Source organism: Aphelocoma coerulescens, chromosome 5 (assembly GCF_041296385.1).
Source record: "Aphelocoma coerulescens isolate FSJ_1873_10779 chromosome 5, UR_Acoe_1.0, whole genome shotgun sequence".
Taxonomy (NCBI): Eukaryota; Metazoa; Chordata; class Aves; order Passeriformes; family Corvidae; genus Aphelocoma; species Aphelocoma coerulescens.
In genome coordinates this window covers 15,103,345-15,119,078 of record NC_091019.1, presented here as the reverse complement: position 1 = coordinate 15,119,078, position 15,734 = coordinate 15,103,345, and the positions used below count along the sequence as shown (strand labels likewise).

The following is a 15,734-nucleotide window of genomic DNA, read 5'->3' as shown; positions in this document are numbered from 1 at the left end:
TACTTATTTGAATTTCTCACATGAATATGCCACTAACCTTAATTGTCCTGCTTCCAGAGCACACCTCCAAGTCCAGTAACTCAGCTACAGTTCTACGGAGCAAAACATTCTACTGTCTCTCCGGGTTTAAGAATAGGTTAGATTCTTCCCTCTGTCATATCAGTCTACCCACAGCAGTTCTGGGTCAACACTAGCATGCCAAAAATCAGTCAGGTTCATCATATCTTGTCTGTACATAATAATGCTCTCTGCTAAAAATAATGATAATGGATTGAATTTGAACCATTAGTCTTCAAAAGAGAAGCTGGCTTCACTCAGAGCAGCAAGAAACTTCTCCCATCTTTCTCACAGGCTGTGCTTTTAAGCTCGGTATTAACCCCTGTCATTTTTCAGTTGCCAGAAATATCACAATAGACAACGATCTACACAACTGAAAAGATAAGACACACACTTCCCCTCAGCCATATTCCCCCCTCCAGATGCAATCTCCTGGAGGTGGATAGGTAGACAGTGTATGTCCATCAGACCTTTTTACCTTCCACTGTTATCCTCTCTCTGGAGAATGTGCCTGTCACTAAAAACTTCATGGTTCTCTTACTGCTTTGTTTGGGAGACGCTGCCTTAGCTGAACTTTCACCAACTTCTCTATTGGTTTCTCCAGCTCACAGATAACTGTTTCACAGGGAGACAACTCAATTTCAAGCAGTGACAGAATTAAAGCTGAAATCACAATCAAATCCTATGTGATACTCTTTAACAGTGCAAAGCACAATCTGATTCCTCTCTTGGCATTCCACTAAATAAAACTGTCAATATCAGAACAACAGGCAAGCACAGAAGTATATCACCAGCAGCTTGAGTAGCTGCTATCACAGACTGTCTATGACAGACAAGAAGCCTCAATACTCACAGGTGGATGAAGAATCTGTCACCATTTATCCCCTTTCTAGGGCCTAACAAATCCCAAGCCACAGTGGAAGTGGCATCCACAAAATGTAGGTCTCACTTCCATCTAGAGCTTGGATGCAGCAGTACAAGTAGAGAGTATGGCACACATAGAGTTCATTATAGCCCAGCTGCTGGGCTAGGAATGCTTTTAGAGGGGAGCTAAGGGCTAAAAGAAGAAAGAAGAAAAGCAGCACAAGAAAGAGAAAAGAATTTCCAACACTTCCCTGGAAGCTAACAGGCAACTTTCCCCAAAGCGCAGAGGTTTAGATGAAGCCTTACTTATGGGAAAAATGGCAAGAGTCTGAGAGCCCCTGCCTCCCCTGAATTTATTTTTTCTGGAGAGTTACCTGTGCTATCCAAGTTACGCAGCCCCAGGAAAAGCAGAGCAGGCAAATGACAATTATCCCCAGCTCACCTTGGCACTAGATGAGAAGGTAGCTCTGCCACCTGGCAACATCCCCCGTCGCTTCCCAGGCCCAAGGGAACCTATGAAGAGAAAGAGCAGTTCCTCTGCCAGCTGCTCTACAACTACAGCAGCAAGAGCCTCAAAGAGTTCTGCTCAAGGTGCTGCTTCAGAGGCTAGTAAACACTGAGGCAATCAGCACAGCAGGAAACACCTCTGCACCAATCCTTAGCACTGGGAAGGGAAGAGCTGAAGTACAGCACCTGTGAAAGCAGGCAGGGAGGCTTAGAAGATACCCTGAGGCTGGATATTAACAAAATCAGACAACCACAGTTGTGCCATTAAATCTTGCAAGTACCCATGGGTGTCACAAGGGCTTTCAGACAAGACAGGTGACAAGGAGACAGCATGAGCTCCCTGTGCTTGTCCTTGTTTTTCCCTGAATTACAATGAAATAATTCCAGATATTTCCACAGGAGAAATGGTGATAGATATATCCATAAAACACTAACAGAAATCTGCACACTAAACTAAAGCTGCACAAATAGTATTAATGAGAACTGAATGCCGTTTTAAGAGTTTTGGAGATTGTGAAGTAAGTAATGTTTACAAACAGCCTCCAGGGAGGTGCAGATGATTTTATGCCTCTTCTTTATGATCCCTTTCTTTCCTTTCCTTTCCTATCCTGATCTCACCTTTCTTTCAAGTCAGTCATGTCTTACGCAGTTTGAGTGGCAGAGGTGATGTTCTGCTCAAAGATTAAGTTAACAGTATAGCAGGGATATAGCAGGCAGTAAAATGCAAGTGGTATGGAACTGCAGCCCAATTTGCAACTTAACAATGGAAATAATCAGAGCTTGCTGATTATTTGGTAAGCTTTTGCACTTTACTCATTTGCCATATCTTCAAAACAATATTCCTGGCTCATAAGGCTCATTTGAACAACACTGGATAACAGATCTTGTGAGCCTAGAGCCAGGATTAAGATATAAGGGAAACTGGAAACTTCAATCATTACAATCCTGTAGCACAAATGAAAAGCACTTTCACACACAGTGAGTCAGTCAATATGTCCCATTTCTCTTTAGTATGTTGTGCCCACATAAAAAGAAACATGACTTTAGGCCCTGTCCTGTGACTCCAAGTGATAGGAGTTTTCATCAGGATAAAGGATCAAAATCATTAGAACTCCTCATTAATTTCACCCCATATTGCAAAAACTATTTGTACTCCCTCAAGTAATAATGATGTTGAAAGCAAAAATGTCAAGAGACAGATTCATCTCCTAACTTGAAGGACTTCCCAGAACAATGAGCAGAGTCAATGTCTGAACATCTGCTCCTCACTGAAGAAGGGTTGCAAGATCTTCCAGGCCGGCCCTCCCAAAGTCTTTGGTCTCTGCCCTAATACTTGGAATAGCAGGCTGAGCAGAGTGCTCTGCACAGGGCTAGTCAGTTAGCATCTGTCCCCTGTGATTGTGACTGGGTCCCATGAAGACAACTAATCTTTTTCCTAAGGGGAAAAAATGTAAACCAGTAATTCAGTGTGACAACCTCATCAAAATGATAAAATTAATTATGGTTTTAAAACTTTATGCAGTGACTGTTTTTAATAACGTGGGAGTTAGAGAATAATGTTAAAAGTTTCAACTCAAAGACCTGGTTTCCTGTGTTGGCACCAGTCCTAACACTAAATGTTAACACATTAGGCATTCTTACATCTTCATTTTAAAGAGCAATTAGGAGACAGATATACTCAAACTGAAATAACATCCCGTTCCTCTGTGTGTGAACACACACAGGGTGCACTTCCGACAGAAACTCACTGTGCTTTCCCTGTGTCCTTAAGGACTTCTCCATTTGCACAAGTTCACTGAATTCTCAACTACATTGCAGCAGCTGACAGCTTTTCAGCCTACACACACAGCTCAAACAAACATATCTTCAAAGAATGGTGGAAGGTGGCACTAAAAATGAACACCTTACTCTTGTCCTGTGTTCCTCAACCTACCAAGCACATCTCCAAGGTCAGAAGCTCACAGCAGAATGTAGCAAAAGCACTGGCTGTGTGAATTAGACCATTCATTTCTCTGAACAGCTTTAACTATCTGAGGATACACTCCAGATGGAGAACAAGTTACATTACTCTAAACATGTTCACCATGGATTAAGCTAAGGCAGTCCAGACTAGGCTGGCTAAGAACACAAAGCTCCAGACCTCAGCTGATGAGTAGGAACTCACTGCGACGCAGTCACCTCTATCCTAGAATAGTCTCCAGCTCTCTGCAACTAAACTATCCTAACTGCAAACTCCAATTATCAGCAACAGCCCAAAATAGGAAGAGGGTCGTTTGGCCACAAAGTGCTAATGTAGTAGCTAATCCCCATCCCTACAGTTTGTAGTAGTGTTGACTTCAGAAGTTCAACTGCTAAGGGAGAGTGAATCTTTCAGGCTCGGTCCCCAGTGAACAAAAAGTTTCTAACAAAATCCGACAGCTGTTCAAAGCCTACATGAATGAAAAGAGGATTTAAATCCAAAACTCCATAAGCAAGTATCCCCATTGCTCAGATCAGTCCTTAAACTTCTGCACAACAAAACGTCAAGGACCAGGAAAACAGTAGCTACAGAGAGAGGGGAATCTCCACCATGGCCCCTTTCTACCAGGGCAGAGCTCCAGAGCAGCACAGGAGACCGGGATTTACAGAATCTGCACAGGACCTCATAAGTGGGCAGGACTTCTCCTCCATGACATTTAACTTGACACAGCTCACCGGCATGAGACATTTCTACATTAAAAAAAAAAAAAAAAAAAAAAAAAAAAAAAAAAAAACCAGGAAAAGATTTTGCAGTCGAATAAGGGGTGAAAATGATGAGTACTAATTCTCAGCTGATGTATGTACACCCAAAAAGCATATCCAAAACTCTTCCCAAAAGGAGGAATTTCAGGTCTTGTAGGGTGTGACTCTCCAAGGTTTGGCAAAGCCACTTACAACCTCACCAAAGTTCAATTTGACTAAGAATGTTTACAAGCACAAAAACTAGGCCAAATTGAGAATGTAAATATTTGGATTCAGTTCCCCAAACTTGTCTCTATCTGCACTGCCAACTAAATCCCAACTGCAGACCAAAAAATCTGAAAAGCAACAGTTGCACACACTTTACAGCACACAGACAAAACTAACACACATGGCACTCAGCAACAGGAAAAGAAAAAGAAAAAAAAAAGGAAAAATCTCAAATTCTTAATCTAAACTTATTCTAAACAAGACCTCAATGAAGTTTGGACCAAAAATCAACTCCGCTATCATTTGGTACATTTTGAAAGTCTGATCAGTCCAGATGCTGGTCCTCTGCCCTGCAGGAGCCTGGGTTACATTAAACATAGCTAGATTACTCAAGACCTCATAGACAATATGATGTTTGTAGCACACAGTGGTAACTTTGACCTAAACCACATTCTTTTAAGCCATCCAAAGCAAGGACTTCCATTTCTCAGGCAGATGAACTGAGGAAAGACTTCTCTGGATTCACAGTAATTTATCTGGCAACCTCAGTCCCATATTCAGAATTGATTTAGGATCTCAAATCACCTGGAGTTCTCAACACACATGCTCTTTTCTTTTCTAGTTTTACCCCTGTTCTTCTAGGTATAGACAAGGATGGCAACCATGGATCCATTCAAGAGACATTTGAACTCCCACAAACACAGATCCCAAGGGATACACCATATTCTCAGCTGCCAGTTCCCAGCCATGCTCCCGAAGTGTTAAATGCCTTTCAGTCCTACATCTCCATTGCAGATAGTCACTAGAGGAAATCAGAAAGGCAAGGGTGTCATTAAGACCAGGATTTTTGTTGTTGTTGTCGTTGTATGATAAGAATTTGGGCCTCCTCACTCCCACTACTGTGAACTAACAAAAAAAATCCATCCTGTCCCTCTTCAGTTAAGTGGGGAAAGCACGAATCTTTTGCTTTACTCAGCTGTGGGAAATTCGGGTTTGCTTTTCAGTTAAAAGCAGGCTCTTCAACGTACTTCACAGTGACCTCTTCACAAGGGGCTTGTATCATTTCTTTAAATGCCCCTACACTAAAAATAGTCCTGCTTCCTAAACATGAGTGTTTAGCAGTTCCAGGCATTCTGAGATCCTGCATACCACTTTAATTTTTTTTAAACTGGCAACATTTATTTAACCAGCAATTAGAAAAAGGAGGCCCAGCCGCCCCAGTGATTCTTCCCAGAGGGTCTTAGATGTTTATGAAACACAATGAAAACAATAAAGTGGATAAAATCATGCTATTCCATCAAGTCCTTGGCAAGAATTCCCAACCAAGAATAAATTGGCATGGTATGTTACAGTCAACAGATTACACAATGGTTTACAGGGTCACCAATAATAAGGGGTCACACACTCCTTAAAGAGCTACAGTGTACCTTAAGTCACTTGCTAAAGGGAAAGAGCAATGCTTGATCCTGAGCTTCTTGGAGCACATTCTGGCAGCCACAGCACAATCATGCTGCAGGGATAGGAGAGGACAGAAGGCACCTCTCCCCCTCCCCTGAGCCAGGAAGGGCAGTGACTATGCTGCACAAGCTGGCTGGGGGAGTTTAGCACCCTGAAGGAAGCAGCAGAAAGCCAGGCCAGGCAGGTCTCTCTTATTTCTGCTCACAAGAGGAAAACACATGCTACATACTTTTAGGAGCAGGACAGACTCCATGCCCCAGTGAGGCCCAGCACCACCATCCCTACCACCTCTGCCCAAAAGCCTCTTTCCTCACTCCATACTCTCTGAGGATACTGGTTCCACCCCAGAAGCAAATATCAGTTCCACGTCTGTCTCGTTAACATGGATAGACTGTAGCTAACTTTAAAAGACGCTTTACTATACTCGTGCTAACTTGATGAAGTCGTCACCATTGCTTTAAATGTGTTGCAGTTTTACTTTAAATAACTAAACTTAAAGCAAGAGGGAAATGAATGATCAAACTCATAAATCTTACTCTTACATGTCAACTTGGTAACATATCTCCACTAGTTCACCTGCATAACCTGATCACCCCAATGAAACTTAAATTTTGGTGCTCCTAAAACATAAATTATTTCCTCAAATGTCACCTTAAATGCATGATACTCTTACCTTTGCCCTGTTAACTTACCCTTCCACTATATGGAATATTTTCATCCACCGACTATAAATTAATCATGTATAAACAAAACATTCTTAAGTTTTAAAGGCAAATCAACCTCCCTTCAACTCATCCTATCATCAAAAACCAGACTACAACTAACAGTTTCATCCTTTGTCTTCCACAGGTTTTGAGCAGTCTAGATATTTTTATTGGATTATTTAATATATATCTGAAGTTAAAGTCTAACTAGCCAGCATAGAAATGAAAGAAAACCTATTTCCCGAGTCAGTGCAGGGTGTAGAAAACACTACTACTGGCATACTCCATATAGTAATACTATGCACCCAGCTTCATTCAACTTGACTACTAAATTCAGAGTACACTGGACTGATAAAACTGGAGTAAACACAAGAAAGCTCTCTCATATGTAACTGCTACTCTTTGATTGCAGTGACCTTAGTAACGCAAACGTTTGGTACCAAGCCAAGTGCAGGACATCTGATTTTCCCACCAAGTGAACTGCTGCAGAACTCCCTTAGCTCTTCAGCCAAATCTGTCCTGGGATCCCGAAGTCTTCCGCCGGAGTCCAGGTGGCTCCTCTACTCTTTTCAACACGCACGCAAACACCGCAGCCGGCTGGACCGACGATGCGAGCGGGCATTGGAGAGGAAGAGAAGTGCCGCAGCTCCCCGTCTCCCCCAGCTTAGAGCCCCCACGCTCGGCGCGCTGGCTCGCCAGTCGGGTTGGAGTTACCCCGGTCCGGCCGAAGTGGTCCAGCGGGCTCTGTCCCTCTGCGGTGCCTCTGCCCTCGCCACCCACGTAAAAAGCAGCGTCCCGCGAGGCACGGCGGCGGCACCAGCGCGGGAGCACCGAGTCCCCGCTCCGCCCGTGCGCAAGGATCCCCCGCCCATCTGCGCTCCCCCGGGGCAGGGCAGGGTTCCCGCAACGATCGCGGGGCCAGCCCGCACCGGCTCGGCCTCCGGCGGCTCCGCTGCCGCGGGGCTCCGCGGTCCGGGGACCCGCAGCGCCCGGCGAGCCCCCGCCGCCGCCGCGCATCCCCGGCCCGCCCCGCTCGCGGGAGGCTCTCGCCGCGCAGGGATGGCCACCCGGAGCACGATTTCTCCCCCCAGTCCCCGCTCCCCTGCCCTGGTCCCCAGAGGCGACCACCGCCCGGCAGCGCGGCTCCCCGGCCCTTACCGAGGTGCGCAGGGATGCGCTCCCTCCGCCGGCCGCCTGCAGCCCCCGTCCCGCAGCCCGGGCGATTGTAGGTTTTTTGGAGAAGCTGGGAAGAGGGAAAGAAAGGGGGGAGGGAAGGGGGTGGGAAGGGACCGAGATCGAGGGAGAGAGAAGTATGCAAAGGCAGGAAGTGGAGACGGCCACGGCCAGTGCGGGAGATTAATGGGAACCAGTCACCCGGCAGCCAACAAAGAAACCTGCTCCCCCAGCGCAGCGCAGTCCGCCCCGGGCTGCAGCCCCGGGCTGCCGCTCCCGCCGGCAGCGCTCGGCCCCGGCCCCGGCCCCGCGGACGGGTGGGCGCCGCCCCCCCCCAGCCCCAAACCCAAGTCCCGGACAGGCGGGAGGGAAGGGGAGCAGCCAGGCAGGGCCGGCCGGTCGGCGGGGAGATATGATGGGCACGGGAGGAGGAGGAGGAGGGGAGGACTGAACCCCCCAGCTGACAGCCTTCCTCCTCGCTCTACCCCGGAGGGGCGATACCGCTTGGTTTTTATTTAAAACACGACGAGCCCTGGGCTCCTCTCGGCGCGGAGCCGCTTGCGGGGCAGAGCGGAAGGAAGGAGGAGTGCGGGAAGCGCGCTTCCTGCGCCAGGCGCGGGGCAGATGGCTCCCACTAGGCAGCTACGAACCAGGGAGCTCCCGGGCCTTTCCCGAGCTCCATGGGGTAGCTCCCACTAAAACAGCACCTGTGGAGAACGAGGGAGGCAGCGGCGTGCCTCTGAACTTCATGCCGGGTACCCTGGTTCAGATCCAGCCTCCTGGAAGCGCCTCCTGGCAGCAATGTGGAATGCTCGGAGGTGTCCCGCTCGCTGGCACGGCCCAGCCGGGGCCCCCCAGGGCATCGTGCGTACCAGGGGTGAAGAAAGTCCCTGCATGGCATATTCTCCACGCAGGCCACCAACAGCACCGTGTGGGCCACCTCCCTGGCACACGTGTCCACGACTTCTGATGGTTTGGCAGATGAGAAACCCACCCAAAACATTTGATATAAAATAATACAGAAGAGGCAGGATGCTAACTGTTAGCAGGACCATGAATATAGCAATACAAAGACTGCTCCTAGATCTTGAAGTATTATGTAGGCATTTATAAAACAAGTCACTTCACAATAGATTAACAGAATTATACTAGGTACAGAAGAAAAAGAAAGAGCAACATGTGTTTTCTGCAACTTGAAATACAAATTCCAGCACTTCACATTTCTGGGAATTTTAAGCACTTGCTGACTTTCTTTCCTGTGACTGAAATGGAAGCAAAATGGTATTCAGCATTAGGCAAATGCTCATGATCTTTCCTACACAGGGATACTTCTCTGAACCCAGAATCAAGTGCTCAGGATAAACTATTCTTGGCTTTTGCCACCTCATCAGAAAAATGAAATACATTGTCTTCAGATATTCTGATCCATCATCCCACGCAACAAGGAATCTGGTGGAAATGCCCAGCATTTCACAAACCTCCATTATATTTCAAAAGAATGAATGTACAGGAAATAAGGGTAACTCTCATCTGGGTTCTGATGTGAGTGTGTGTTTAAAAGCAAAAGCTATTTCAGCTGTCAGCCTTCTTGGGACAGATGTATTTACTCAGCTGCAAAAGGAGTACTGTGTCCCCAAACATCAAAAAATGGTGGGAGTTTAAATTTCAACACAACAGGAATAATTTACCTCCTGAACAACAAGCTACTGCTACAAGTACCTGGCAAGAATAGAAAATGAACACAGTTTTCTCTCCATGTTATGAAAACGACATAGGAGGGCCTTTCCAAGTATATTTCACAAGAGCAGCAACATAGCAAACCCACTCACCTCTCCAGGAGACCATTGCTTACAAGGCATGATGCAAACAAAGATGTTCAACTTCCAATTAAGCAGGAAGCAGTCTGTTCTGGCTGTTTCTCCACCACATCAAAACACACTAACATTGCTTTTATCAAATATTATTTTTCTCCCCCATTTATGTTGCTTTCAGTTCCCCAGACCTCAAGCACTCCAGCAACTTGCCTAAATTTTCTTTTGAGTACAGGAGACCAAACTTAAAGTTAAGCTGGATTTGAACACTGTATGGGGGCTTTCAATGTTTTAATGAACAAGCAGCCTGTGAAGGGCATGTTTATTACGGGGGCTGGCTGCTGCTCTGGTTAAGCAACTGGAAGATGACAACAAAATGTAAACTAGGAGAGGATTATTTTTCTTGTTTGCCAAAGAGATTAAAACTAGCAAAGCTCTCAACAAGAATGAAGGACTTGAAGGATCAGGGCCTCCATGTTAACCTTGGCGATACTGCACGTAAAGAAAGTTTCTGTGCTTATTTGCCTTTCCTACCGTCACCTCGGTGCACACGAGGTTAGCGAAGGCTCGAAGCGGCTCTACGGACACATAGCCACAGCCACTTCCCAAGCCGCTCTGGTAACTCCGAGCGGTGACTGCAGCCTGGCACTGCCCTCCTGGGACAGACCCGGCTACCAAGGAGCGAGCCGGCGCGTTTGGCAAATCCTGCTCGCAGTGTGCCCAGGCTCTGCGTGGGCTCCCGGCCCGACCCGGGCGAACGGGCTTTCCTTTGCGGACTGGGCGCCGCGAGTGTGCAGCTCTGCCCTCTGACCCACACGCCCGTCACTCGGCCAGCCATCGCCACCTACTGTCACTGTTATCTCGTACCGCAAAAGTTTAAAAGAAAAACCACGCGGGGAGCACCGCTTTCCGCTAGAGACCACGGGGCACGGCGGGGCTGGGCACCTCCAGCTTCTCTTGGCTCTTGCCCGTTGCCGCACGGCGGGGACAGCCGGGGGGCAGCACCCGGGCACCTCACTGACCCTTTCAAGGAAAGCCAGTCCGGACGCGCCTCTCCTGCATTACCTAGGGGCAGGGCGCGGGCGTAAGGCAAAAACAAAGAGCGGCCCCAGCCCTCCGTGGGGCCGCATCCCGGCAGGAGCTGCCCCGGCGCCCCGGGGCGGGGTGAGGGCGGGGGCGGGAGGGGCAGGGCGCCCCCCGGCGGGGGCGGGGCGGCGCGTGCGCAGTGCGGCGGCGGGACGGCGATGGCGTGCGGGGGGCGCTCGGCGGGGCCGGCGCGCGACGGGCTGGAGCGCTCGCGGCGGCGCGCGGCGGGAGCGGCCCCGGTCAGTGCCGCGCACACAGCCCGGGCACGCGTGGATCTGCATCTGGATCTGGATGGGGATCGATACAGCCAGATACATCTCCATACGGGCCGCGGGGCCTCCCGCGCACGCCGCCGCCACCCTCTAAGCGACGAGCAGCACGCTGAGTGACCAGGAATGTCTCTCGTTGCAGGACGAAGACCGGGAACGCCTCAGTGCAGCGTTCGCTTCGCTTGTGAAGGTGATGAGCGGAGTCTCAAAGGAATGCGAGGTGAGGGGTCACCCCCAGACCCGTCCAAAGGGGAATGTTCATGGTGTGCCTTGCCAGAGGCCTCTTGGCGCTATTTTTACTGCAAAAGTTAGACTTCAGGTTTGCTCATTGTATGGCAAAGGTTCAGCCAGTGAGCCGGTGATGCCGGCCGAGATGAAGAAATTTGGGGCATTCAGCATCATGTGGCAGGGTACATTTCACCGGTGTTGTCCTGACCAGCTGAGCTGGTACCACCTTGGCTGATAAACACCACGATCAGCATTTTCTGTAGACAGTACCCGGTAGCCCGGTACAGATTTTAGCAGAAGGTTTCTCCATTTCTTGGTGGAAAGGCAGTATAGTTAGAGAGACAGAAATGTCAGTGACATCACAAATTACATTGTGTCACAAGGTATGGAATGTTTCCAGTGCTCCGAAGTATCTCTGCTGGGCAATGGCCTTATGACAGTAACCCTTTGTTGTCACCAGGGGAACAGGAGCCACTCATGCTGGCTGATAGCCTCTTCTGAGTGGTGGAAATAAGGGAGAGTTTGAATCTCGAGTGAAGAGATGCTTTGTGTCCTTTCTGTTTGTTTTGAATTTAAAGTTACCCTCTCCCCCCTCAGTGTTGCTGTTGTGATTTAACCCCAGCCAGCAACTAAGTGCCATATAGCTCACTCCCTCCCTGCCCACCTCCCCTGGCAGGATGGGGAGGAGAATCTGGAGAAAATAAAACTCGTGGGTTGAGATAAGAACAGTTTAATAACTGAAAAAAAAGCAAAATATGATAATACTAATGATAACAACAATAATAATTGTAATGAAAGGGGGAGAGAGAAATAAAACCCCAGAAGAACAAGTGATGCACAATACAGTTGCTCACCACTCACTGACCAGTGCCCAGCCAGTCCCTGAAGGGAAGTCAGCCCCTGGGACAACTCTCCCGGTTTATATACATGATATTCTATGGTATGGAATTTCCTTTTGGCTAGTTTGGGTCAGCTGTCACAGCCCTGCTCCTTCCCAACTTTTTGTGCACCTCCCCACTGGCAGAGCATGAGAAAAGTCCTTGACTGAGCACTACTCAACAACAACCCAAACATCAGTTTGTTATCGACACTGTGTACTAAATCCAAAACACAGCAGTGTGCCAACCACTAGGAGGAAAACTAGCTCTATCCCAGACAAAACCAGGTCAAACTAGATTTGGGATGTTGCTACTGGATGAGGAGTGTGGGCTCAGTTCTTTCTTTGTGATGAGTAGAAATTGAGAGGCACAGCTCCACTGTTCTCATGTTGGCTCTGGCTGGCAGGTGTCATTGCTCTGCTGGGTGGACAGACTGGGAGCCGCCTCTGCCAGCCCGTCCTTGTGAACACAGCCCTGCAGCCCAGCTACTGCACTGAAGGCTCTGAGAATTCCATAGCAGTTTGTGCCCTTTGGGATCTGTTAGGATACACAGCAGGGAGCTCACTGCCTGCAGGGCTAATACAGAGCCTTATTCTGCAATTAAATTAGAGAAAAGAGTGCTTAAACACACCAAGTGATTAGCTCTTAAGCAACTCCTTTATCATTTCAAAGCACTACATACACAATAACCAGTTAATCCTAAAACATCTGGGGCAGAACAAAGTTTTAGACAAGGTGAAACAAAGTGTAGAGAGAGACTCATCCTTGTCAGTGACTTAGCAGTGCTAAGTTTACAGTTGGACTCCATGATCCTAAGGGTGTTTTCCAAACTAAATTATTCTGTGGGTCTATCTTGTGCCCTGTTAAGAGTATTAGAGTTGGAACAAGCAGTGGATGACTTCCACATTTATGCACCAGCCAAGACAGTACTGCTTCAGTCATTCTGTAGAGAAGAAGAGTCATAAAAGGGGAGAATTGTCAGACCCATAAGTTCACAGATAAAGTTTACAAAGTGCAAATAAAAATCTACAACTGAACATAACCATTTAGGCACTTGAATCCAAACAATTAAAATTGTAGTTTAAGATGAGATATTTGGGGTTACTAAGGGACCAAAATTTACCCAGTTCTCACCAAAAGTTGTATGTCATTTTTTTGCCCTGTGCCACCATGTAAAAGAAATGCTCTGTGAAGCATTATGCACCAGGTGAGAGCATTTGATGTATTTTGTAGCTCTGCAGAAACTGCAATACAAGCAACCAGATCTGTTGATTTGTGCATAAGCTCAAGGAATAAAGCACAGCAGTAGATTTGGAAATAATAATTGCTCTTTGCCTTATTTTTGTTACATTTAGTATTGACAGTCAGGGACAAGAAAAACGTAAGTGAAATAAGAGGTATTTGGACACTTTTTGGTCCCTATGATCAAAAAGGCAACCTTGGGAGGAGCTCTGTGGTGACAACAGATGGCAGCAGAACTGCACTCAAGAGTTTCGTTTGCAGTGAGGAAGATGCCAGTAAGTCTGCAGTAGAACCAGAAGAGGGCTGCTGTGGGCTTAAATACACTTCTCAAAACTGCTATGCAAATGGTTCCAGCCTTGAGGACACTTCAGCTTCTTTACTGACTCATTTTTCAGTATTAACGTGTTCTGCTTTTAGAGCACTGCTGCAGCACATGCCCTGCAGAACCAGTCTTCACTGACTGGGTTGCAGAGCACCTGGCTTGCATGTGTGTCCTCTTAAGGACCCATAAATTATGCCTTCGTCCTTGAGGGCTTTTCTTGACCAGCCTGATCAGGCAGCTATTTACAGAGTATTCCTTCTGATATTTTCATGAATTCAGTTCTGAGGTGTCTGAGTCCCTGCCCTACATATTGTGTCAGGAAATAGGCATCTAAAATCAGGTCTGTCTGATAGAGTCTTGTACCAGAAGGCAGGTGTCCTTTGAAGATACAGGCATTGTTTTCACCCTCACAGAGAACAAACCAGCCAATTAATACACAGCATCAGTATCTGTGTAGTTCCCTTTTCAATTGCAAATCTGCAGTAGCTGCAAGTATGGTTTGATGCCTCCCACATCGTATTTTCTGTTGATATCCAGAAGTACTATGGTTCTACGTCAGTCCACAAGTGCAAAGAACATGAAATCAAACACTTCTGCAAATATCATGGCAAGAAAGTAGAAAGAAAGATGGATTCCACAGGAGAAGAGGTAAGTAGGTACTTTTGGTTTTGGTGAAAGGTTATTCCTTCCCTTGCTGTGGGGTAATTGTTATCCACCTGATCTCTGTGACACTCACACTCATGTATGTAGGTTGACCTTATAGACTTAGAAATGCCTGGACTGATCCAAGCTTTGTGTTGGGCTGGGGGAAGGCAAAGTAACTTCTTGTGGCACCAGTCCGTGTCCTATCAGTCCTTTCTTGGAGGGGAAAATTTCACGCACCTAAAGCATCCACACACTTGGGCTGGATTTGCCTTGTGTGCTGAATCAGTAGAAAATAATATCTTTTTCTTTCCAGAGGACTGAAGGTTCCAGAGCACCCAGCCATGCTCACACTTGCCAGCAATGTGTAAGTGTATAGATTACTTTGGGTTTAAGTGGAGGTATTTGATAGCATTTCTTTTATCATTTTGCATCAATGTGACAATCAAAAAAATTGTGACAGATGTGGAGACCTTGATGGCACAGAAGATTAACCAGTGGTGCCTTCACAATCATAATATATGTACAGGCAGTCAAATGGGCATACAGAGACTTGCACAATTAGTTAGAAACTAGATTGTGGCATTCTTGCACTTGGCCCTCCCACAGGCTTTCTGAAGACTCCTGTTCCTCAAGGAGAAGAAAACTTCTTATTTTTCAAAGCCTAACACCTCAGCAAATCAATTTCAGGAACTTCTAAGCCACAAAAGATAAGAAACATGGAATCTGTACCACAGTATAAATTAGTGGGAGCACCCTTGGTATAGGGAATGCTTCCCAGGTTTATGTTCAAAACTGTCTAGGTTGGTAACTTCCAGTTTTGTGAGACATAGATTACAGCACAGTGATTACTTCCACTGATTGAAACATAAGCTGAAATACTTTGAGTGTGGCACTTGCTAATTTTTGTACTGACAGAAGCATTTTAACAGTTTTGTTCACACTGCTTTCTATATATTTAGAAAAATCTTAGTACATTTATATAACAGCTGTAATGTAATTTTTTTACCTAAACACATTTTTTTAATTTTTTTGGGAAATCTAAGATGATTAACTAGTAATATAGCTTTTCTTTTTTTTTTTCCCCCCTCAAAGCCCAGAAGACCTTCCAAAGACTTCTACATTGAAGTTTCTCCTGGCATCTATTCTGTCACAGCAATGTCAGAGGACATGGTGGAACAAACCCACATAGTAGATGTCATTGCAGGACAAAGTATTGATTTAACTTTTGTTCTGTGATATTTGTTGTTTCCTGGCAGTAGCAGGAATAAAATATGAGGTTCTTTTTAATGCATGTAATGAACTATAAATATCTTTTTCTTGTTAGCACTTTAATAGTAACTTCCTCTTTGGGACTCCATTTTCATGGCCTGTATATTTGTTTTCTACTTAATGCAATTATATGTAGCCCACTTTGTACACTGATTTTTATAAATGTTTGTACATTGTGTGCCTTTTAAATCCAATTATGTCACTGTGTAATTCCAGATTCTTCTGCTCTAAACAATTAAAGATACAATCAGTGGAATAAAATACATGATCAAGCCTCTGTGATGACAGGTTCT

The 15,734-nt window shown here is 46.4% G+C and overlaps 2 protein-coding genes across 9 annotated transcripts in view; one reads left to right on the top strand and one right to left on the bottom strand.

Moving 5' to 3' along the window:
- The window catches only part of DENND2B (DENN domain containing 2B), a 154,359-nt gene extending 145,943 nt beyond the window's left edge, over positions 1–8,416 (bottom strand). For 2 of the 8 annotated variants that reach the window (XM_069016783.1, XM_069016785.1), the window contains exon 1: positions 1,364–1,534. The gene's annotated coding sequence lies outside the window, so the exon portion shown is untranslated. Of the gene's footprint in view, positions 1–1,363; positions 1,535–6,990; positions 7,278–7,676; positions 7,896–8,398 lie in introns of those variants that run through there. The other 6 variants (XM_069016786.1, XM_069016789.1, XM_069016787.1 and 3 more) reach the window with 6 other exon arrangements.
- A 2,322-nt stretch (positions 8,417–10,738) lies between these two features.
- On the top strand, positions 10,739–15,716 carry AKIP1 (A-kinase interacting protein 1). The gene is made up of 5 exons (XM_069016782.1): positions 10,739–10,827; positions 11,000–11,077; positions 14,065–14,175; positions 14,486–14,536; positions 15,265–15,716. The coding sequence occupies exons 1-5, from the start codon at positions 10,747–10,749 to the stop codon at positions 15,406–15,408; spliced, it is 465 nt and encodes a 154-aa protein (XP_068872883.1). The 5' UTR covers positions 10,739–10,746; the 3' UTR covers positions 15,409–15,716.
- Positions 15,717–15,734: the final 18 nt, after the last annotated feature.